Source organism: Cygnus olor, chromosome 10 (genome assembly GCF_009769625.2).
Source record: "Cygnus olor isolate bCygOlo1 chromosome 10, bCygOlo1.pri.v2, whole genome shotgun sequence".
Lineage (NCBI taxonomy): Eukaryota > Metazoa > Chordata > Aves > Anseriformes > Anatidae > Cygnus > Cygnus olor.
In genome coordinates, this window is record NC_049178.1 from 21,861,038 (window position 1) to 21,884,953 (window position 23,916).

General features: G+C 52.2%; 1 protein-coding gene across 4 annotated transcripts in view; it reads right to left on the reverse strand.

The window, feature by feature from the left end:
• SRGAP3 (SLIT-ROBO Rho GTPase activating protein 3) overlaps window positions 1–23,916 on the reverse strand; it is a 106,164-nt gene that overhangs the window by 56,956 nt on the left and 25,292 nt on the right. For all 4 annotated transcript variants that reach the window (XM_040568317.1, XM_040568319.1, XM_040568316.1 and 1 more), the window contains exon 2: window positions 1,640–1,832. In XM_040568317.1, the coding sequence (XP_040424251.1) occupies window positions 1,640–1,832 (193 nt within the window). The remainder of the gene's footprint in view (window positions 1–1,639; window positions 1,833–23,916) is intronic.

The following is a 23,916-nucleotide window of genomic DNA, read 5'->3' on the forward strand; positions in this document are numbered from 1 at the left end:
CTTACCTAAAACAAGCAACTCCCCCAGCTCTCTCAGAAGTGCCCTGATACGGCTCTCAGCTGACAGGAGGCACACACACAGGTGGCCTTCGCAGGTGCCCATCTTTTGAAGAACAACTGTGTGAGCCCCAAACCAACAGCTCCTTCCCCAGGATTGTTATCCCTGACGTACCAGACAGCAGCACACAGCTGGCAGGCAGCAGTCAGCTGCAAAAAGGACAGACAGAACCTGAACGGCAATTCGTTTTGAGCAGACTTATGCGTAAGACAACAGTAAATCCTTGCTCACTAGAGAGACCGAGTAAACAGATTAAATGGGATTTAGTAATATGGAATAAATAGGATTCGGTAATGTAACAGCAGAAATTGCTGCTGTTGTGGCTGAAATGGGAAAAAATAATCACAGGAGGTTAGAGAGATTGTAAAGTGCCAGGGGCTAGCAAGCTAAGTGCATCCAACAGGCAAAAATCTGTGTTCTAGGAAAGTGGCTGTAGTTGTTGGCCAATGGGTTGAATTACACCAGTTTCATCTTCAGCAAAGGACACACTCCCTGTTGAAAGAATATTTTACAGATGCAGCTGTCAGTGGGGAGACAAAGGCAGGGAATTTCAAAGCGCTGCAGGGGAACCAGCCACAGGCCTCCGTGCTGCAGGCGCTGCTGCGTGGTGCTGGCACCCAGACCCCAACAGCCAGGGCACGGGGGCACCGCTCACGCCGCCAGCAGGAGCCCCGTGCCCGCAGAAGAGCCAGGGAGGGCCGGTCCTCGCGAGGAAGGCGGCCAGCTGCTCCGACAAAGAGCGTGGCGGCTGCTAAACTGCACGTGTGTTCACGGAGCCTTGTCCTGCAGACCCCAGCCTGCCGTCCCCGACAGGCCCCGGGGAGCACACCCGTGGGGGAGCAGGAGACCAGTGAGCAGCTCCTCCGAGAGGACCGCGGTGTGGCCGGGAGCCTGGGAGTCCCAGCCACCAGCAGCACAGACTCCAGATCCTCACTGCAAAACCCGCTCACCTCCAGGCTCAGATCCTGCCTCAAGTTTCCTTTTTTTGGATCTCTCGTTTTAGCCAAGCTTTAAAGTGTGGTTACACTGGAGAGAGGCTGCTTTTGAAAACTTGCACACGTTCACACATTCATGGATTTTATAATTTTCATCATCGGTTTGAGTTTCACACTATTCCAGATCCAACTCATACGTCCTATTTCAAAGCTTTGTTTTAAAATATTTACATGGAAAGCATACATATTTCATTTTCAAAAAAACTGTAATAAATTAGATTTCCAGAAGCTGCTTCCAAGTCTGAGCCTGTAAGCAGATCTATGTGCAATGTGAAGCGTTCTGACACTGAAAGATTGGACTGCGCACAGAAACCAGGGTTTATGAAATGGGCCTACCGTTATTCACACAATCAAATCAGCGACCGAATTCAAGCCTTTAAAAAAAAATACAAGGCCGTGACTCCTTCCAAGCCCCTAATTCATATTTTTTATTCTACTGCTCAAAGAAGTACCTAGCAAGTCCAACTCAAGCAGCACAGGACAGTATTGCTGCAGCGAAAGTCCTGGAAAAACTATCAGACCTAGTGCTTGAACCAGTTCCTGGCCCATCATTTTGCACCCCCCTGCTCCTGCAAACGCCTCCTTACTTGAACTGGTGCTCTCTGGAGCTGCGTATCTTGGAGGAGAACCGCTCAGCCAGCTTCTCCAGGCTCCTGGAGTACTCCAGCTCTATCTCAGCCTTCCTGCGGAAGAACTCCTGCAGGTCCTGCAGCAGCTGCAGGCGTGACTCCGACTGCTGCTCCAGGCATTTGAACTGCTCCACCAGCTGAGTGCGGATTTCTGAATGCACACAAGAGGAAAAGAAAACACAGCGTAAGCAACAAACACCCACAGGAGGATTGTCTGTCTTGTCTTAGAGGAAATCTCACTGGCATTGCTAGAGCAGGCTCCCTCACGCGCCTCAGATTTAATTCAAGGCTTATTAAAGTCAACAGATTTTTTTTCCAAGTGAGAGCTGAAGAATTTCATTCACCAGTCTCATATTAAAAACTTGTTCTTTGTCAAAATAAACAGCTGCATAAGTACACAGACCCTCAGAGCTGTTCAACTACCTTTTTGAAACCAGACAATGATGCTTCAATTTATCTATTACTACTTGAAATTCTGAATTCTTCACTTACAAACCAACACACTGTTTGCTGACCGGTCACCTGAACGCCTCCAGAGGACCTGACAAGGAACTGCAGAAAGCCGGTGCTATAAAGGCACTCCTCCTCACCCCCTGCCCTGCAGAGCTGGTGGCTGCAGTGGCACATCAGCAATTATTGTTCCATGCTGGATGCTGAATTGACAAAGTTTTATGTAATAACCGTGCAGAGCACTGACTGAAATCATAAACAATTTATGGACAATTCCGAGCTCTTTAAATTTGCAAGGATCCCACGTGGAGGAGGTTAAAACTGCTGTGGTAAGAATGTGTTCTTTTTCAACATCCCTTCACATACCGAACACCAAGCCACTCAGAGCCTGGCAGGTGAGCTCAGAGAGCTGCAGGAACAAGGACACCTGCAGCAACCTCATTACTGGCTCATTTAGCAATGGCAGGAACGGGACCGGGGGCTGCAGGCTGCATGAAGGTCACCTAAAAGCAAAAGCTCCTTGGAAATAATGAGTGTGCTGAAAACAGAAAGGTAACTCCAAATTTAATCAGTCACCTGCCGTGGGATCCCCTTGGGCTTCCACACAGAGCCAGTGCTGAGGACACGCCGACCTCTTTGGGATTTGCCCCACGGCCTGGCCCACACGCAGCTTGTGGTGCTGCAGGGTTCCTCTGCAGGAGCAGCACAGGGGCACCCGGAGCGCTTCACTGCTGCTTCTGCTACGTGGGGGGCAAGGGCGCTTTAACACCACGGGGCAATATTAACCCTGGTTTTGCTACAGAGATGGACCGCGACGCCTGGGGAAGCTGGGCTCCACAACGCAGAAGTCAGTCATCACACCTGAAGGCTGGTCCTGTCCTTGGTAGCTGGGACTGCAATTGCTGCTGAAAAACAGCCCAGGCCTTACAGAAAGGTCTCATGTACACAGCACTGCAGCTTTGCTGTCATCAGAAAGCCTGCTCTGAGCTGTGACACCTCACGGCCACCTACGCAGCCATGGCTTCCTACAGCCCCCAGCTTTCCAGCCGAGCAGGGACAGGATGCAAGATGGCAAGCTGGTGCTGTCATCCGCAGAGCTCCTCGGAAATGGCTTCCCTGGATAAGCACGCCTGGTTACACATCGCTGCTCCACGCGCACCCGCCCGCAGCCAAGCCCTGGGCAGCGAGCGGTGGCATTCACTGGAGCTCGGGAGGCAAAGGGTAACTGCCTGTGGATTAAGCCTCCTAAAAATCTCTGCTACGTTCCTCTAGGATACTAAGGTACCAGTTTCGTAACAAAACATTTTTAAAACCTTCACATTCCCCTGCTGACAAGAGTTTCCTTCCCACACAAGGTCAGTGAAAATTTCATTACATCCCATATGGATTTTACATTCCCACTCCTGCTGGTGCCAACACAGGACTTGCTTTACAGCTCTCTGCTTTGCTGAGCAAGTTTGATAGAGATTTTTTTTTTTTTAACACAAATTTGGTCTCTAGTTCTCTTGTCATAGAGGATTACAGCCTGAGGTGGTTTCTAGAACAGTTCTTAACAATTGTGGCAATGCACAGAAATACAAAATATCAATAACGCTTCTCCACTCTTTTTAGTTCCCTGCCTCTCCCTATTTTTTCCCAGATCTGAGCTTCTGCTGCCCATTTGATCTTCGTGTCTGACATGACAATGTCTCCTCGTCTCTGGCAGCGGTCATTCAAGGCAGTTCAGATGACAGCGACAAGCAGCACCTCAGCAAGGCTGCAGCGAGGGTGCTCTTGGTCATCCGGGCATCAGAGAGGCACATTTCGACTGTCTTCAACAGAGTTTTTGCTGTTTCCCCACTCCTGTAAGGCACTGCTGTGACATTTTCAAGCTCCCCTGCACAAGTTCACCCAGGCCAGCGCCATCTCAGGACACAGTGGCAGAGAGCAGCCCCTCCAGACACAGAGAGCCCATTAACTGTGACCCCGCAGCCACTCAGCTCTGAGCTGTCACACAGACAGGTGGAGACGGCCACTGACCCTTAGGACTTGTGGTGCATTTTAAACGGAAAAGGTTTGCAGTAGAAAACAAAATTAAGGGTTACTGGCATCATTAATGCAGAAGACAGCAGCAAAAACACAGAAAACGACATTCTTCAGAGCTCCAGAGGTCTCCATGAGTCAGTCGTTCACGAGCACAGCACCTGACAGAGCCTTCATTGTTGCTCCCCGGCTTCCATAGTTACTTTTCTGCTGCATGCATGAGGCACCCTCGTTTCAATTAAAATGCACTTGCTCTTAAGTAGCCTTTTCAGATAATAATGAAAAATCCAGGCCGGCAGGAAAGCCTTTTTCCACCCTTCATGCCTGCTGCCTAGGGAACACGGCACACTTGGAGGACACCCGTTTCCTCCTGCCTCGAGGTGGAGCTGGGGCCCAGCCTCGCCAATGGCGCCCGATGCCCTCCGGCCTCCCTCGGGGCCAGGAGCCGGGCAGGAGGACGAGAGGAGGGCAAAACCCAGCGCCCCGGGTGCGCCGTGACGGGCGCCAGCTGAGCGTGCAGGCCTCAAACCGCCCCGGCTCTACCAGCGCTGCTCGCAAGCGTTTTCTGACCAATACCGCAAGCTGCATCAGTCCCGTCTGCCACAGGGGGATTAATAGCCCTTTAATTATAATTTTCAACCGAGGACCAATTGTATTTTCAGCATCAGACAAATGTCTCTTCGGTGCCTGACCCCAAAGCCTTGAACTCTGGGGGACAGGGCTAGGGAGACAGGGACGCCCCCGGGAAGAGGTGGCTAACTGCGTTCCTCTCACTGGGCAGCAGGCAGCCCTCTTCAGGCACTCGGCTGACTTGCCTCACGGAAGAAATGTTTCTTAGAAGAGATCTGAGCGGGACAAGCCCAAAGGACAGGCAACTGGGAACAGGACAGCTCACGTTCTCTGGAGGCACAGCGAAGGCCACAAACCAGGAGCCGAGCTGCTGGAAGCCCGTCGGGTGCCCACTGCCACTCAGGGACCGTCCCCTCCACCCCGCAACTCACCGCGACAGCACCCCTCCTGCCAGTACCCGGGCTGGCCTTCTAAGCATTGCTAAACGTTTCTCAAAGACACAGCCTAAGCTTGGCTTGGACCCTGTCTTGGTTCCAAAAAAATGCATTTATTTATTTAATTTTAAACCCCACGCTTATGGCTTTCATTGCTAGAATGAAAAAAGGCTCCTTGCCATGACGACCAAACCTCACTACAAAAACTCTCCAACTCTGGCTTTTATCCAGCACCATTAGGACGTAAACACAAACACCACAAGTCTCCACCAGGAGTATAGCTGCCTCACAATTTGTGTTTCTGAACATGAAATTTACAGGAACTTTTGCTTTAGGAAGAGCTAAAAGCGTTTGCCAAAAAGCAGAAAGCAAAGCATTAAGAAAGTCGTGTGGCTGGTCACATTTCCACACCAGTTTGTCTAAAATAATCCCACAATTTGATACATAATATATGAAATCACAAACAGTGCCAAATAAGAAGGCCAAAATGAGCTGTTCTACCAACAAGTGTGCTAGAAAGCCCCCCGAGTTCCCCTGAACTCTGCTGAACAACCAGCTTTCCACGTTTGCTGCTTCTTCTCCCCAGTTTGTTTGGTTCTGGTCATAAGAAAGTAGTTTGCAGTGTGAGCAGTCCTGCTATTTAAAATGCAGAATCAGAGGCAGAAAAAGCAAGACAAATTATTTCCTCAGCTCTTCTGAAATACAATGGCAGGGATATCGGAGAAAACAAAATTCCTTGGCAAACGAAGGCACAGCAACAATGCTTAAGACGAACGGCAGGACTGCTAATCCAGCCGAGACACGGAACATCTGTACTCAGAAGTCCTGGTGATTTGGCTTTGGTAACTGTTTTCAAATTAATTACCCCACTCCGCACCCGCTGACTGCTCGTTACTGTTAGGCCACGCACCCGGCCACGGGAGATGCCAGCAGGGATGGGGTTTTCAGAGGGGACGCAGGGCAGCCCCGCAGCCCTCCCCGAGGACAGGCTGCTGCGGGCGCAAAGGGCAGCCAGCAGGAAGGGATGGGATGGGGCAGGACAGGACACCCCACCAGGCAGCATGGAGCACTGGTGTCTTCACACCCAATTTTAGCCTGGCAAAACCTCAGCCTCCAAGACTTTTGAATCTCCCCAGGCAGGAGACTATGGCCCTTGCAGAGCCTGGATGACAGATCGCACGGTCAATCCAAGATTACCGGAAAATCTTATTACAAGAAAAACCTCGGACATCTAAGCTTCAGCGGGTTTATAAATTAATGGCAACAGTAAAAATTGCAACCCAAAAAAAATCTACAACCCAAAAACTTGGAGTTGTTCAAAACCTTTCAGAAAACTGACAGCTGAGTGGGTATACGGTTGTAGGGTACAAATATAGCAAGGGGAGTGGAAACAGCCCCAAGAAGGCAGTGATTTAAATCACAGTACTAGCATGAGATGAACAGACTGGCCATGAAGAAAGTCAGGTTAGAAATCAAAAAATCTTAGTGTCCTAGGTCAGGCAGCTGGAGGCGTGGGACACGATGTCGCTGTTCTGAGGATGGCAGCCGATGACACTGTGGTGGGGATGTGAAGCTGCTCGTAGCCAGCAGCTGGGTTGGATGTCTGGGCAGCACGTCCTCGGCGCTCCTACACGCGGATGGAAGGAGGCCGGGGGCTCAGGGGAGCCGTATTTTGACATTGCGATTATTATAACCCAGTTACAAAACTGAACCTGGCTGAAATCTTGTGCATGACTTGCAACAAAACACTGTGCTAATACAGACAACTGCAATGAGCTACACAGAGGAAGCAACCCTTTCTGATACGGCCTTTGTAACATCAGGCGCTGCTCCCACGCTGCCATACAAGGATTTACAGCTGCTCAGACATCTTCTACCAGACATCAGCCTCCGCAATGCCAGCGCGCAGAGGCAGAGCTCAACCAATGTCAACAGAGAGGTCCGTTGCACAAAGTGGGAGAAAGATCTCTGGGGAAAAGTGTTTTTGTCATTGTTTTCCTGACACAGCCCGTCTCAAGAGCGCTCTCTCTGGCTACCAGCGGCCCCAGGCACTGTGGCTCTCTCCACGCCAGCTGCAGACAGCGATGCTCTGCCCAGCCCCGGTGGCTGCGGCTGCTCCCTGTCCCCACGGCGCAGGGGGTCGGCAGCACGACGATGGCTGAGCCCCACTCTTACTGCGGCGGCCCTTGGTGAGGGCAGCTCGCACCAGCAATGCAACAAACTGAATCTGAGGTACTGGTGTTTGACTTCTGACACAGACCTTCAGAAATCCTGGAGCCAGTGTGACTACATCACAGTAAGACCAACCCTCCCATCTTGAGAGAGCTCTGCATTTGGGCTAGAAACTGGTATTCACAGGCATGCCAATGAAAAAAGGCACTTTCTCTAGCTTTTTCAAGGCTTCAGAACAGTGCTGCTTGGGTTGATGCTGACATGCTGGCCAGTAGATCAGGTTAAATCTCATTTTTTCCTATCCTAGACTGCTCATCTCATCCCTTCCCCAGTGAGGACAATATTGGCAGGATTTACAGAGCCAGAGTGTGATTACACGCATTCAAATAACATACCTCTGACAACACAGATGATGCAGTGCTTTACAAAGAACAAAATTCTTTGGGACTAACTGTGGCCAATTTGAGCATTCAAATTAGAAGTAGCATGCTTGTGTGGAAAGGTCAAGATGAACACAGTACGCTCAGTTCCAGTTCATTATTAACGTGTTGCTACTTCCACCGGTTCCACCCTCAGTTTACTGAAGGTTATTTTCCTTTTTATTTTTTTTTAATCTAACAATGAAACCCCCAGATGAGTGCTGCTAGTTTAATGCAACTTTTACCAGTGGTATCTGTTATTATTCACTTACCGTGTCCTCATATATTTCATATATTCTCCTGGGCAAGAGAACTCTGAGTTTCAGAAATTCATAAACATGATGTTGAAATCCTGGCCATGGCCGAAACTGTGGCAAAACTCCCACAAACTTCAATGGAGCTAGGATTTCACCCTAGCAAATGCAGTAAACGAGACAACCAAACGCGTTCTCCAGAAGTTATTCTGCAAGTCTCTCCCTCTTCCAGTAACCCCTGGCTCCAATACTTCTTACCTCAAATGCTGATAAAGGCCAGGCTCCTTAATTGGCATCAACCACAATGGAAACAAACACACATCCACAAAATCCAGGGTGGACTTGATGATGTTATGGGTCTTTTCCAACCTAAATGATGCTATGGTTGTAAGCTGATCAGCACCCTACTTTTCCATGTACATCTACTCTAAAAATTACTTTCTTCATAAACAGTAAAATCTTGGACAAAAAAAAATGAAATAAGTTCGAGTGAAACAACTGTAAGCTAAACAGCAGAATTACTGTTGGTAATTGCACTTTTCCTCATCTCACCTTAGGGCAAACAACCAGATAACACGAATGGCAGTGCTTTCTGTTGCTGTACCTTCAACACGAAGCTCGCAACCTGACAACACACCTTTACAACGATCTATGCATTTACCCCAGTGTGACAAATTCAGCCAAATCCCGACAGAGCCTGCTGCCCAAAGAGAGCAGCACGGGCACTGGAGCAGGACCAACCCCACCAGACGGTGCCCCCTGGAGCTGTCCCTGGCAGGGGCACTCGAGATTGTTCTGACCCATATGAGCTCTCTGTTGTCTAGTAAGGAGTGAGCTCATGGGGGAGATATTCCTGGTGCTGGTTTGTGGAGGAAGTTGAGACATTTTTTTCCTCCCCAGCCATATCTTCTCATGAATATCCCATACATTAGACAGATACAAGAACCCTGGTTTTGGCCACCAAAGCTACTGGCGGGCGTTGCACATGAATGCAGAGAAACGGCCTGTGCTTGGCTTCTTTAGGAATCCAGGGTTAAAAAAAATGGCCTCACGGGGAGATGAGGTAATAAGAAACACAGAAGGAAACACCCCTGAGTAAGGCTTAGAGCATTCGCAAAGGGCAGAACGAGGGAAATTCCAACCAAGGCAGCCTTGGTGATGGACTCACCAAGCAGAGAAACACAGCTCCCTCCTCCATAGCAGCTGAGCAACTTTCATCTGCAGAAAAGTGAACTGAAAAAAAAAAAAAGCAATAATCTCCCCAGACATGAACTGCTACCGGCATGTGCTGGCAGGTCACCTCACCTTCCAGAAATGCTTTATGTTCTGCAGGAGTTATCATACCTGAATAGTTCTGTCTGTTCTAGAGACCGCTCACTGGCTCAGAAATGTGATAAGAAGGCATTTCTCACAAAGTTTATCTAAGCAAAATTTCTAATGAGGAATTTGACTAAGGTAGTAATTCAGAATTTATCTGAAATAAAACAGACCTGTTACAAAGTCCACAAATGAGCAACATATCACAAGTTTTGGACAGGCTTATTAAGCAAAACCAATCATACACAGGGAAAAGCAGGTAAAAAAATTACAGTGGAAGAAGCCTGAAAGTTAAACCTCATGAGGGTCGATAGCCTGAACTGAAACTGAGAGGCCACAACAGTTCAGCACAAGCCAGGAGGGAAGCCTGAGGCCAGCGGCCCGGTCCCCGCCATGCAGCGATGCTGCAGCCGACGCGACCTGCCTGTCCTTTGGGGGTTGGACCCGATTGTCTCCTGAGGTCCCTTCCAAGCCCTACAATTCTGTGATTCTGTCTCGCCCTGCGGGGCCTCCCAGCAGAGTCAGCCTCGCCAGCCGGGAGGCCGAGCACGCTCCTTCCCCAGGAGGTCCCATTGTCGGCAGGCCCCCGCGGCAGGGCCCCGCCAGCGCCAGGCTCGGCGTCAGGCAGCTGCTCAGATGCCAGAGGACAAAAGCGGGGTTTCTCTAGCAACAGGGTGCGATGAAGGCTGCCAGGCACCTCCTCCTCCTCTGGCAGCAGGACCAAGCTGACGGCACTCAGCGCCGATGGGTTTTCAGGAGCAGGCCTGGGCCTGGCTGCTGGCCCCGTCCCCTGGGCAGGAGCAGAGCAGCGGCAGCACCGGGCCTCTTCTGGCCTGCACCACACCGTCCTCCGCAGCCCAGAGCTGAGACAGCCAGGTTGCTTGCAAAAAAGCTCAGAAATGCATTAAAAAAAGAGATACCTACAATATTATTTTTAAACACTGTAAAAAGAGAATCGCCTCTAAGGCTCAGAGATCTCCAAGAGCTGCGGCATTTACCGCCCTGAACAATAAACACAAAGAACATAGGTGATTTTGAAGGAAATTTAGTGCTTGAGAAGATGCTGAACTCTGTCCAGGAGAACAATGTCTTCAGCTGATCTTCAAAATGGACAGTCTAGGAGAGTCATTCCTGTAACATATGTTTCACCCCACTGATTCGAGACAAGTGAGAAAATATGCCTGGCAACAAAAACCATTATTTTCCTCACAACTGGGATTAGACCCAATAGTTTATTGCAAATATAATATGTCAAGTTGGACTCAAAGGAGAATCCAGTTCTTCTACAAATATGGAATACACTGCAAGGGCTACTTGACTCCAAGCTTCTTTCATTTTCTCCTCCAGATTGCGCATGTTTTTCTTTCACTAAACACCCAACCCTCTTCCACACAGAATTGCCTCTTACGTACTACCTAGCGCTTTGCCATCCTGTTTTTCAACTGTATGCACCATTTCCCCCCGCAGAGCCCTTGCATGCACAATCCAACACATCACTAGGCCTGGTTCAGAATTAAAATGCCAGTGGGGCCACTGGAGCTACACAGGCGGGAACACCTGGACCAAACCCCTGCCAGCTGCACCTCCTCCTGCAGTGCCCCAGAGCCGGCCGGGAGCACCCCTGGTAGTGAAGGCGCTTAAGAGACTCAGGGAAAGAGCAGAGCAAATGGCTCAAGGCGAGTAAACGTGCCTCCCTCCTCACACGTGCTGCTATTAGCAATCCTGTCTAGAAGCAGACGAGATATTTGGCTCTTAGCAACACAAAGAGACAAGTCTTTAATCCAAAGCTAGAAGTTTCAGATTTTAAAAAATAATTTAAAAATAGGGAAGAAAAACACTGCTCAAGTCCAAAACCACCTCCTATAGCATTGACTTTCTTTCGTTCAACTTTTTTCATGCATTTCTTTAATCCCCAGTTTAGGCGGGTGCGGCAGGAGACAGGCCTGCTGGCAGGCGCATCTCCGACGGAGGGCGGCTCCATCACACATCACACGGCCGGTTTGTGCCTTCTTGCCCACGGGGGGCTCTTAGGGCACCATGTGCTGGGCTCTGAGGTAATCTCCTCACTTGTTACTGCTGAAAAAGGAAGTGAAAACGTGTGAAATTAGATCTTAAATCGAGTAGTTTCCTCCTCAGAAGAAACTCTCTGCCCTCCAGGCCCCGCAGGGCGTGGGGAGGCCGGGGGCAGCGTGTCCCCAGACGAGGCTGCAGCCACGAGGAGCGTGCCTCCCGCGTGGTGCCGCAAGCCTCCGCGCCACCGCCGTGCCCTGGGACACGGCTTCCCCGCAGAAGCAATGCGGCTGCGGTTCTCCAGCTACTGCTCATGGCTCGTTTTCCCCCCTGCTCTCCACAGTTACCTACCGGGTTTGTTTCTAATGAGACTCCCCTGCACAGCTAACGCCTCCGCAGAAAAACCAGCCCGTAAATAAACCAGCTCAGCTCTTTTCCACCAGCCACACTTCCTGGAGCAGCAGCCCTGCTGACAGATGCACACAGACATCAGTGTACACGCGTGCATAGCAGGGCCTGCTATTCAGAGTTTCACTGTCCATCGTTAGGCTTTTTCTGTTAACAGCTAACACAGCAGTCAGACGGTCATACCAGTGGCTACACGAACTCCCGCTGCCTGCATCACCCTTGAGAGGTCCAAGCGGAGCATGGGTAAAAGTCAGCATAAGATGGATTTCCAGCACTTTCCACAGGTGTCGTTCTGTCTGTCGCACTGCACTCCCGAAACGGCGACCTGGCATAACCCCTGCGGGCCTGGCGTCTCCTGAGGGCATGGCAGGGGCAGGCACTGCTACCATTTTCATGAGATGTTTGCTCCTCCATCCCTGTACAAACAGATTCTGCACACCCACAAGCAACCGCTGGTCAGAAGGGTGCAGGGAGACGTCCGTGCCTTCCCTGACCAAGATGCCGATGCCTCTACACTGGGGCAGCACGCAGCAGCTTTCTGCGAAGCAACACGAGCCAGAGGTCTGCCTGTGCAACCCTCCAGTTCCCAGGCAGCGGCACCATAACAGGGAACGCCACGTGCAGAGAAAGCCCTGCCAGCCACGCAGCCTCCTCTTCCTATCCCTTCCCCTCCAGCCTACAGAAACCAGACCAGGCACCCTGAGAGACCAGAGCTGCGATCAGCACGGCGATCTGGAGAAACATCCAGAGCCGAGGAAGCTCCAGAGCAGTTGCCTGCAGCCACCTCGCTTCCCACTCCCCTCCAGGCCACGGGCTGTGCGCCTAACAGTATGCGAGCCCAGGCCATCTGCAGGCACACAGGAAGCCAGACAGGAGCGCTCTACGCCAAAGAAAAGTTGGTGGGAACAGATCTGGGGCAAAAAGTGATTTATTTTGTAAAAGCCACCTGTGATTGTCACTGTTCCTACAGACAAAGCGGCATCATGCTGCTTTGGCAGATCCAGCTTCCAGGAAACTGTGTTCGTTTCTTTCTGGTTAAAAGAAGCTTCACGTTCGCCTTATCTTACTAAAAATATCTCTTTCTCATCATTGTTTCTTCCTTCAAAGAATTTCAGAGCATTTTGCACTAGCACGTCTAACAGCCTTCCTTATAGGCCAGAAAGGAAATAAGCACTACAAGAAATGATGAACAAAGAGGAACTTTATTTTTTTATATACAAGCTCAAATGACAAGGGAACGGTAGTGAACCGCAGGGCTGTACTTCTGGCCTCCTGCTCAGAAGCACATTTAAGACCGCCTTGCCTGTAACACCTTCTTGCAACTACCACCAGTGCCCCAGTACAACTGTGTCCTTCCTGCTTCAGAGATGCACTTCGTTAGTCAGCCTCCTAACGAACACTCCCCCGCACACAGCAGATGCGTTGCAGCGTCTGTGTTCTGCAACGTTAGTGTTAGAAAGACAAATGCCAGCCCCGTTTTATGGCATTACTTCAGGAAGGAGAGGTTTGACTGAGCTTGCTGCAAAGGCTGTCAGTGAGAGAAGATCCTGGAGGAAAAATAATCATCCTTTTACTGCTCTGTATGTGCCAAAAAGCATCACATTTGGTCTGCGGCCACTGGCTGCCTCAAACCAAAACACTCTTACCAGAGCACAAGAAAACTGCTGGCTTGAAGAAAGCTTTGTAAAATAATTTTTTAAAAAGGGGGTACGGGGTCAGGGCTGGGCAAGTCCTCATCACTCCAGATGTCTCTGACAAGGCAGAGCTGAAATGAGAGTTGAAGCTCTACACTTTCCCTTCCATAAAGCCCCTGTCAGGACCTAAATACAGTTATGATTTTATGAATTAAAGTACTGATAGAAGACAACTGACAGCAGAACATGCCCAGTTCATGTATCGGAACACTATCACTTGGGACGTAGGAACAGTCCTAAAAAAACATGGTTTTGCTCAAAACAATGTGCTGGGACAGTCACAGCACCCCCAAGGTCGCACTGTTCTGATGAGCCTTTAAACGCCGAGCGGACTTGTCTGAGCCTCTGGAGATGCTCCAGCACACCTCTCCCCCACTCCAGGTAGCAGGGTGAAAGAAATCCTCACGTACAACAGGATTACTCCCAGCAGCCTCCCCTCCCCACCAGGCAGGGCTCTCTACCCCTAACAAGAGCGGTGCTTTGCTGCAGGCCTGCTGAAACAGGCTGGCGGCGTTCAGCCCTTCCGCAGCTGGGGAGACGCTCCCCACAGCACCACCCGTTTCATGTACGGAACAAAGGCAGAGCGGGGCAGCTTCCAGACAGCTCCCGGGGAACACAGATCAAAGCTGAGGTGGCGACAATGGAGGCTTGAAGCAATTAAGCCGGTCAAGCACTCAAACGAGTCAAAACTCTCCCACGGAGAAGGACCACGGCCGAGGATCTCGCAGGCTGCTGCTCACGGCCTGCTCTGCTTGCGAACCACGTACGCGGCAGCGCTTGCTCGGCCGGCGGGGAGGTGGCGTTCGGCAGGGGCTTTGCAGAGCTGCAGAAGTCACCGACAGCATGCTTTCCTCGCACACCGACTGTCAGCTGGAAACAGACTTGCTCGTGCTGGAACGGCACCGTGCAGCAGAAACGCAGGACAAGTTTTGAGCGAAGCAAAGCACCCGGTTTTCTTCCATCAGCATGCAGCATGCCCAAACGCATGCAACTTCACCCTGCTTGGAAAGCCTGCTTTCCTTGGACAGCAACTGGGAAAAAATAGTATTTTATTCTTAACTCCAGCCTAGCCTCAAGACCAAAACTTTCCACGGATCAGGACTGTCTGACAACAAATGTAATGGTGTGTTGCAATTATGTTTGATTTAAAAACAGAAACAGAATTTCAAATTTCAAAATGAACTCAAGCATAGACAAAAAAACACCCAGATAAATCTGTACGCAAAACTGGTCCTCAAGTGAACGTACTGCAAATTTTTCCACGGGGCGTCAGCAGCTCTCACATACTGAGCATCTAAATGCCAACCCCTAATGAATTCAATGCGCTGATGACTACACGGTTTTCTAAAGAACTTGGCAAGATGTTCAGCATTATTAGAGAAGAGAGGAAAAACATAAAGTGGAATTTAGTCATTTTATACCCTTTCTTCCAATAACTGAAGAAACATCCATGCTCTGTCAAGGTAACTGCAGACATTTCCATCAGCAGATGAGGCAAGGAGGGCCTGACGCGAAGAGGAGCCAACTCCACAAACCTGACTCCAAACTTCCCACCAGAAGCATTCAGGGATCAGAGACATAGGCAGCATCCCGCAGTTTTCAGAAGTCTCTCAAGAGAGGCTTTTTCTGTCCTCCCCCAGCAGGGAGTCACTCCTCAGTGCTCCATCCCGGCGAGCTCGGTCCCACCTACAAACTGGGGCAGACCAGCAAAACCCCTGCTTCGCGGCCCAGCTGCCCATCAGCTCTCAGAAGCCCAGTTTTCAGTCTGTACAATATCGAGTTTACCTTCGCCATAAAGAAGTTTTCTTTGATTTCAGTCTCCAACAAGCCTTGGCCAAAACTGTGAGCTGTCCAGAAAAGCCAACCGTATGATACCCTCCTTCTTGTAGTCAGTAATTCTTTCTGGAGAGTAATTTTCCTTCTTTCTTAACAATAATTGCCATGTCAGTCAGAAATGACTCAGGATTTTGCAACAGCTTTCTGGCACAGAAAGCACACCTCCAAACCGGGCGGTAACGCAGTAAGCAGGAGAGGAGTCGGTGCACGTGCACGTGTGCATACACACACGGGTGCGCACGTCCTTCTGCCGGCAGCAGCGAGAAGCCCAGACGCCCGATCCCTACAGGGCACGCAGAGCAGAACTCAACGCAAGCACAAGCGCTGAATCGGTAGGCCAGGACAGGGCTCGCAACGCCCCGCCAGGAGCACGCCCGGCAGCACACTGGGCACACGGTGGGGAAGGGCGAAGGGAGGGACACGGCGAAGGACGGGGACAGCAGGGAGCACCCAACGACCAGGCCCCCTCCTCCAGAGCAGGAGGGATGCCGGCGGTGCTTTGGGTTCAAAACACACGACCCCCACAGCAGCGGATGAAGCTGGCAATGTATATTTAAAGCCACGAATCTTTACTCTTGCAGGGGAAGGTGCCACCTCGGTGCATCACATCAGCTGCCCGTCCCCGTAGCACCTCCGTGCCCAGGGGGATCGATGCCCTGCCGTCATTCCCTGCGCAACCTGGGCACTGCAACCCCTGCTGCTGGCAGGGGCCGAGCCTGTGGGCACCACCAGCGATACTCCAGGAGTACCCCAGGATTGCTGAAGGTGGGGTCTGGCCCAAAAGAACTACAGCAAGAAGGCATTTAAACAGTGCCTCAAAATACAGCTACTTTTTATAGCGGTCCCTGGGCAATATGGGATATACTTTAGTGGCAATGCAACCGTTTAAATGGAAAGGGACAAAAGCGCAAAGGAACCCCCCGAGAAGCCAGCCAGCAGTGACACGCAGCAGCTCCAGGAACCGCCTGGATGCGGCCGGACCCCAGCCCCGCCGAGCAGGACGCGCGGGCTGCGCTCGCGGCGAGATGGCCGGGAGGCACCGGGCCAGCCCTGGTTTGTGCTCGGAGGGGACCCAGGGCTGGGGAGGCTGCACCGGCCAAAAATAACATCTGCAGCAACAGAGGAGAACCTGTGTGCGCTGCGATTTTTCACCAGAGCATTACCCTTTTCACGCTATTAGCATGGCACCGGAGCCAGCGTTCTCAGACCCAGCCTGGGGTAACTCCTGAGACCGCCTGGCATTCAGAGTAGGGTCTGGTTTATTTCACTGCATACCACAGAAAACTAAAAAATTAACCTGAATTGGTTCTTTTCGCTTCCTCTCTGCAGGAAGAGAAATACGTGCTCAACCAGAGCCCCTTCCGCAGGTAGTCATCCACGTCCTCGTCGGAGATTCTCAAGGTGTGGCTGACCCTCACTTTCAAGCTGCGGTTTACCACGAGCTGCTTCCGAGACCAGACAAGCTTCAGGGGCTAAATTTAGGCAGCAAAAGCACATATTTTCAAGTTTTCTCCTGCTTTGTAAGGAGACCAGCCAGAAGGGGGATTAGTCTGGTACCTCACAGAGCACAGCCAAAGCTCACGTAAATGTATTGTAAAATGTAAAAATGAGCACAAGGACCTCAGACCCTGACACCAAGCCCAGGAGATGAATGTGGGAGCTCAGTAAAGAACAGGACTTGCAGATTATGTTTTTAAATTATTATTTTTTAAAGAAAGCAGGAGCAAGAACATACGTCTCCCTGAACGTAGAGACAAGCAGTGTTTAGGAAACGGGTCTGCTGTTACACAGCCAGAAGAGTTTAGGTGAGCACGGTTACTGAGGATGAACTCCATCATTTTCCTTGAAAATGCCATCCCACTCCCACAGCCGATGGTTTCTCCCCTTCGGAGCGTCCCCGGAGGGCAGAGCGGGCCCACTCACACACACACTGCCGGTGCTGTCTGCCCTCCCCACGCCTGTGGGGCGCCGGAGTCCCAGCAACTGCCCCCACGGCACCCGGCCATGTCCCTGGAAAGGGACACGCCAAGCGGGACCGTGGGGAAGAAACGGAGAACACCTCTGCCCTCCTTTTTCCATTTTCCACCCAAAATTCAAATCTGAACTTAAAATAAGGAAACTCTTTCAGGAAGCAGCCCCCAGCGTGCGAGGGGCCGTGCTCCCCACCAAGCTCTCGTGCCACCCGCCTTGCAGCTGACGGTTACTGCGGAGGAGGATGGAAACGGTGCGATCGCACGGCAGGAGCCGTGCCCGGAGGAGCCCGAGGGGAAGGACAGTCGGCCGCTCTCACAACGGAGCACCAGCCAAAGCCCAAGCACCGCAGGACTTCCTTACGGCCACGAGCAGCACCTCACTCCAGGGCAGCCGAGACTCCCACCCTACATCACGCCGAAGCCTTTACAAATCACTCGTGTGCTGTGCACGCTCTGCTTGCACGCCCCTGAGCAGACCAGCTGGCCACGAACCAGAAGGCGATTTGTGAGCACGGACAGCAAAGACCAAGCCCCGCTGACACACGGGTACAGGCTTCCACAGCTACGTCACGCTTTGAGCACACCAGCACGGTAAGCAAGTGCCCTACTGCTGCCAGCTAGGAGATTGCTGGTGCCCCGTTCCAAACACACCTCCCATCATCCTGCTCGACTCAGACACGTCTTTCCTTTATTTAACCATCCCCGTAACCACCATTGTCTCCATCTTTCCTTTCCTTCTCCTTCCTAGAGACAGCAGTGAGGACACAGCACAAGAACTTCCTGCGTGAAGGAGAAAAGCGTTCCCTGACAACAAGGGACACTGCGCTGAGAACACAGCTGCACGGCGCACATTTGTCCGTGGGCAGCCCAAGTACCCCCGTGAATTACAGCGAAGTTACCCACGGACTGAATCGGCTACAGCTGTCTCCACTTTTGTCTGACCATGAGCAACACGGAGGACGTAAATCTCATTTACTCCCTGGTACACTTTGTTGTCTGGGCTACGCTGCCCTGCGCTGATTACACTGAAATACCGGGAGCTGCACTTTATGGGACTGGGGATGGAACGAGCCCCAGGAAACACTTAGCAATGCAAGCCATGGCTACTGTTCTGGTTTGTCTTGTTCTCAAGCAAGCCGAACTCCTACCAGCCCACGGACACCAGCCCTGGGGAAAGCAGTCACCTCCGAGCCCCCGGCCCGCAGACACTCCTGAGCATCCTCTGTGCTTTCCCCAGAGGACCCCGCCTGCACCAGCACCCTGCGCACCGCAGCGAGTTCGGTCCGAGCACACCAGCCTGCTTCCTAGGCGGGTTTTATTCTGGGAGCCCAGCTGCAGCTCAACCTTTCGGGGGGGAAAAAGCAGTCCCCGAAGTTTTTAAGTGTGTTGATGTAGCAACAACAACAGCACCTTAACAGAACACAAATCTGCACAAACAAAACAAAATAAACACAGCAAAGAAGGCGAGGCAAACACTTCCCAGACTAGGTTAGGCTGATCCCTTACTAAACACAGCCAGAAGACGACAGATCCAGCAGCAGGAATGCTTGAGACATTGATTCAGATCTGGCCTAAGCTACAGGAAAACATTCCTCTGGCCACCTTGGAAGAACTGGTGGAGTTTACAAAGGGGCAGAGGACGAGTCAGAACAGGTCCGGCTGAAAGGTTTTGAACAGATTTGCAAAGATCTTTGCGAAGAACAATCCCAAATCTGTGCTGGGGTCGGTGCATCTAGCGTCTAGCCACAGCTCTTCAGCGCACACGTTCCTGTGCTGCTGTGCGAGTCTGACAAAAGAAAGAGAGACAATCACGAGACCCGTCAGTTTTCGGAGGACATGAACAGCTCAGTCTGTTGGACAGGAGCGAGGCCACGTTACAAAGTCAGGCGCTTTCCTGCGTGAGGGATGCGGGAACAGGAACACGAAGGGGAGGTGGAAAGCCGAACAGCCGAGCAGCTGGCTTCTCCACCTCTACTTTTTCTTGGTAGGAATACAAGAAAGAAGCAAGACATCCATAAGAACCGGTTAAAGCATTAAAAAGAAGGAGCCAAACAGCCTGGTTGTCGTGTTTGTTCAAGATTTAAGAAGAACAAAAGGAAGTGCCACAAAACCAGATGGCGTGCCTTTCCCTGGAGAGCAGGGGCATGCTGGCCGCAAACCTCGCGGGGTGCAGCAGCTCTGAGGCTTCGCCGCCCCTTCTTCCCCGCTGAAAAACCAGCGCATTCAGTCCAGGGGCATTGTCCCTGCCAGCTCGGATGGAGGAAGCCTTTCACGCGCTGAATGCCCCCGCTGCCGTCACCAGAACTCTGCGTTTTGGGCTATTAAAATGCAAAAGAGGGTGTATTTAAACTCTGAGAAAGAAAGGGAGCTGCACAGGAATGTGAGTCACGCCCTGAGCCACCGAAAGGGAATACAGAAGATCATTAAATGGTTCGTAGTCCAGGCAGGGGAACCTTCACAGCCGAGCGCAGCCGCAGGGGCAGGCTGCTGGTGCCAGCCGCGGGCACCCGCGGGCAGGGCGCTGCGAGGCGTCCAGAACAGCCCCAGGTCTGCGCCGGTCACCTGAGCGCCTGCGGCAGCCGAGAGGTCTGAGCGGCCGCGAATCCACCGAACGGTTCTCGTCGAGGCAAGTGCCTTGCCCCTCTGCACCTATACATGAGTAACGTATAATAATTCCTCGGAGAACTTTTCGTCTAGCATCTCAAAGCAACCTGCAAACTGCAGCGATACGAACCTCGCGCAGCCTCTGAGGAGGAGGAAGGGGTTACTGCACCAATTTCACAGATCGGTAAAAAATTGTTTCCTCGCACTTTGCCACTGTTCCTGCCCCCAGCTGTGCCATTCTGCCGCGCAAACACGCTCCTGCTTTGCACCAAGGCCAAACGGCTCACAATCTGTGAAGGCCGCAGAAAATGACAAGTAAAAACCAACTGCAGAACAGTAGTCTCCAATTCAGGAGCACGAAGAACTTGGCATGTCTGACAACAGCCGCTGCCCAAGGCCGCGGGCGCACGGGGAAGCTGCCGACGGGGGACGGCCGGGCCATCGAGCAGCACGCGCGGCGGGGCTGCCGCCCGTGCGCCCTCCGTGGGAAACGCGATTAAAGCATCCTCCCTGTGACACCTCCGAGTGAAATGCTGAGTAGGAAGGTTTGTAAGGCAGACTCCTAGGAAATTCAAGAAATGGGCGTATCTTCCAGGAAGAGCGTTAAACCAAATCACCAGGAAGCGTAACTGCTGAGCACAGACCCACACGGAGGGGAAGCCAGGCGGCACGGAGTGACCCCTGCAAGATGATCGTGCCCCCGCTCCAAAACATCCTGTGCACCGCCGGGGCTGAGGGTACTTCACTTGAAGCATGTCCTTATCACCTAGAAATGCTCTTCTTTCACGTCCTCTTGGTGAATTATCCCCACTGTGTGATTCTAGCAAAAAACACATCGGACGCTGCCTGTTGCCTGGATCAGCACGCGCCCTTCAGACCTCCCTACGGCACACGCGACCACACGCAGTCATCCGCTGCCGGGGAACCGACGGTGCCTCCTCCTCCTCCTCCTCCTCCTCCTCCTGCTGCCGCCTCAGCCAGACGTCAGGCCGAGGCTGACACTCCTCTGCACTCCCGCTCCTTTCAGGAAAATAGATAACATTGGAATAAGTAAGAGAAAACCATGCCGTGACCAATAAAATAACATTGTCCTCAGGCCCAGCCAGCTTGGAAACTGCAGAAAGGAACCACAAAGATAAGGAGGAATTTCATCCTCGGTGCCTTTCTGTGAGAGGAGAGAACCGGCACAGCCCTTCCCTAGCACCTGTACGTTCAGCTTCAGCCTGTGAGTGCAGACACTGGTCAGGAAAGAATGAGGAGTGAACAGACTTTACTTTCGGCTTTGTAAAACCAAATGAAGCACAGGTTTGGCCTGGGGCCCCGATCTCTTCCAGTCTTCACCTAGGGGTGCCCAGCACAGGCAGCGTGTCCCAGCACACCGCCCAGGGCTTTCCATGCCGGACAGGATCCCAAACACACACTTCACCTTTTCATGATGACTCCATCATCTACCACAGACCTTGAGTACGTTGCAGGCTGCAGACAGCTCAACTGGAGGCTAATAATATGCTCTGCGTTGGGATCGTTGGCTTGCGCAGCTGCCACCCACAAAGCAGAGGGACAATCACCCTCAGCACTTCAGTTCGGTACAAGTCATCAGCTCCCGTGGCACGAAGCGATCGCGTTACTTCCTTCCAACAGGAAGATCAGTGTAAAGCACATTGTCTCCTCTCCCCATCTTCCCCAGCATCCCAGGCTTTACTTATTAGTGGGCACAGAACCAGCCGGTGATAGATAAACAATACAAACGAAAACACAGAAATATCCTGTCAGTACAGAGCTCTTCCTCCCCCCAGACAATGCATCCTCGAGAGCAAGAGGAGGAGGGGCCGGCGGAGAGCAGACACCAGCAGGACGGACGCCTCCCCACCCAGGTCCGTTCAGCTCCAGCTGGCCAACGCGCCCCAGCGCTGCAGCGGCCAGGTCAGCCTCGTGCCTGTTTTGTCTTCGCCAGTGAGATGGCACGGATGCACACCGTGCTTTTGTCCCCACCACCACGCTGGTTCTTCTGTACTTACTCTTCACCCGTTTCCTTTTCCTGGCACCGCCTCGCCGTGCAGAGACCCCCGAGCTACTGCAGGGCACGGGCACGCTCCCGCAGACCCCTCCCCAGGCCAGCAGCGAAAGGAAAGTGTTGAATTCCCACCCAGAAAATAACAAAGGGCATTAAAGCTACAAAGGTAATAGGGCAGCTCACGCGAGGCAGCGAGTCAGCAGGCAAATGCAACCGATGTGCACCAACACGCGCGGGTTTCCCTGAAGAACCATGGAAGCGGGTGTGCTCCCAGCAGCTACAGCTCTGGCTCAAGTCAGCTGGCTCTGCAGGTGTCTGACACTTCTAGAAAATAATCCCTCAAATATTTTACTGTATCCACTTGGTATGCACATAGCCCGAATGTCTGCAGTGCTATCTCTGGAGGGCTCTCCTGCCATGCTGTCCTTTAATCGCACTTGCGGGGAAGACAAGATTTGGATGTAAGCATTCCTTCTGTTGAAGCGCAGTTGAAAAAAAGAAAATACCTTCCTTCTTTTCCGCTCACACTCGGATGTGCAGAATTCTTAGATTCTTTGAATTCATATCCCTTCATGCAAAGCAAAAAAATACAGGGCTTTCAGGTTGACCGAGGTACAAATCAAATAACGTTGCCTTTAAAGAGAAAAAAAAAAGAACGTGCCATCCTAGCAGGGTGAAGCAAATAAAGATTTTAATTTGTTTCTTTGAAGCCTTTGTTTCTAACCACCTAGAAGCAGATATAGCCTTCATTCAAACACCCTACACAGTGTCAACCCGAACTTCCACTGCCTGACTCCCCCCGTGAGCTGGCGCCCACCCGAGCTCTGTGCCGGGCAGCGCGGGGGACAAGCACCCCAGCGGAGCCTGAAGCAGCCCGTGCCCTTCAGCTGTTTCTGCAGCCCTCTTTGAACCCCAGGCTGCACACACCTGAGCAGCACTGCTGCCAGAACTCCCTTCTTGTACCCCAGACTGCGAAACTGCACCTTGCAGCTAAAACACACGAGAAAAAAAGCAAGCCCAGGGACTCCCACATCAGTTATTTGCAATTGCTTTGTTTCAGCTGCCGGCTGTCAGCAGAGCCGATAGCAGGTAGATGCCATTCTGACTTTGGGGGATATGCTGCCTGAGAGTTAGCGAAGAGCCCCGCGCTCTGCATGCGACACAGCTGGTGTCTGCTTTTTATAAATTCCTCCCGAAGCAGATTGCTAATTGCTCCTGATTTCTGCTCTTCTAAAATAAGCTCAGGCTGCAATCTGCACCGATGCTGCGGAAGGACTAACGAATTGCCCGCCCACCTGGAATTCAAGCTTCAGCAAGACGCAGCGGCAGGCGGGCACGGCTCCCTCCGCCTGCGACCCTCGCAGTCCCGCTGCCACCCGGGGCCAGCCCCGCGCGGACACCACGCAGCGCCACGGTGCAACCACCTTCGGAGGAACGTCGAGGACCCTGCGACGGTCAGGGAGCACAGGGAGTAACCCCACGCCGATGCCGAATTGGCTGCGCCCTGCGTGCGGCAGAACACCCCTGGCTCGTATCAGCCGGTGCCGGGGGGCTCTGAGCACCCGTGGCACCGCCCGCGGCCCTGCTGCCGCCCCGAGCAGCGCCCCCGGTCCCCGCGACGCGCTGGCAGGCTGCAGGGGCACGCGGGCACCGCCCTCTGTAAAGCCACGGGTTTTACCTAGGGTAAAACAGTGCTGGAAATGAAGACTAAAAGGAAGCGCAGGAACCCACATCACTGAAACGAGGTTGGGGAAGCACAGGGAGGCACGTCGGTGGCACAGCCCCGCAGGGAAACCGACCTGCCGGCCGCGGGGCTGTGCCACGCACTGCAGGTTCCAGCTGCAGACGGCCGCTCCAAGCAGCAGAAGCGGTTATGTAAACAAACCTCGCTGCAAACAAACATCTCACACAGCACATTGTGTGACTGTATCGCCAGATAATCTTCAATAGCCAAAGCACATCAAAACACTGTTTTCCCTTTATCTTCCTGAACTGTCAGCTGCGATTGTGACAACTTCAACGCACACCCACCACTTAGCACGAAGGCACACTGCTCCA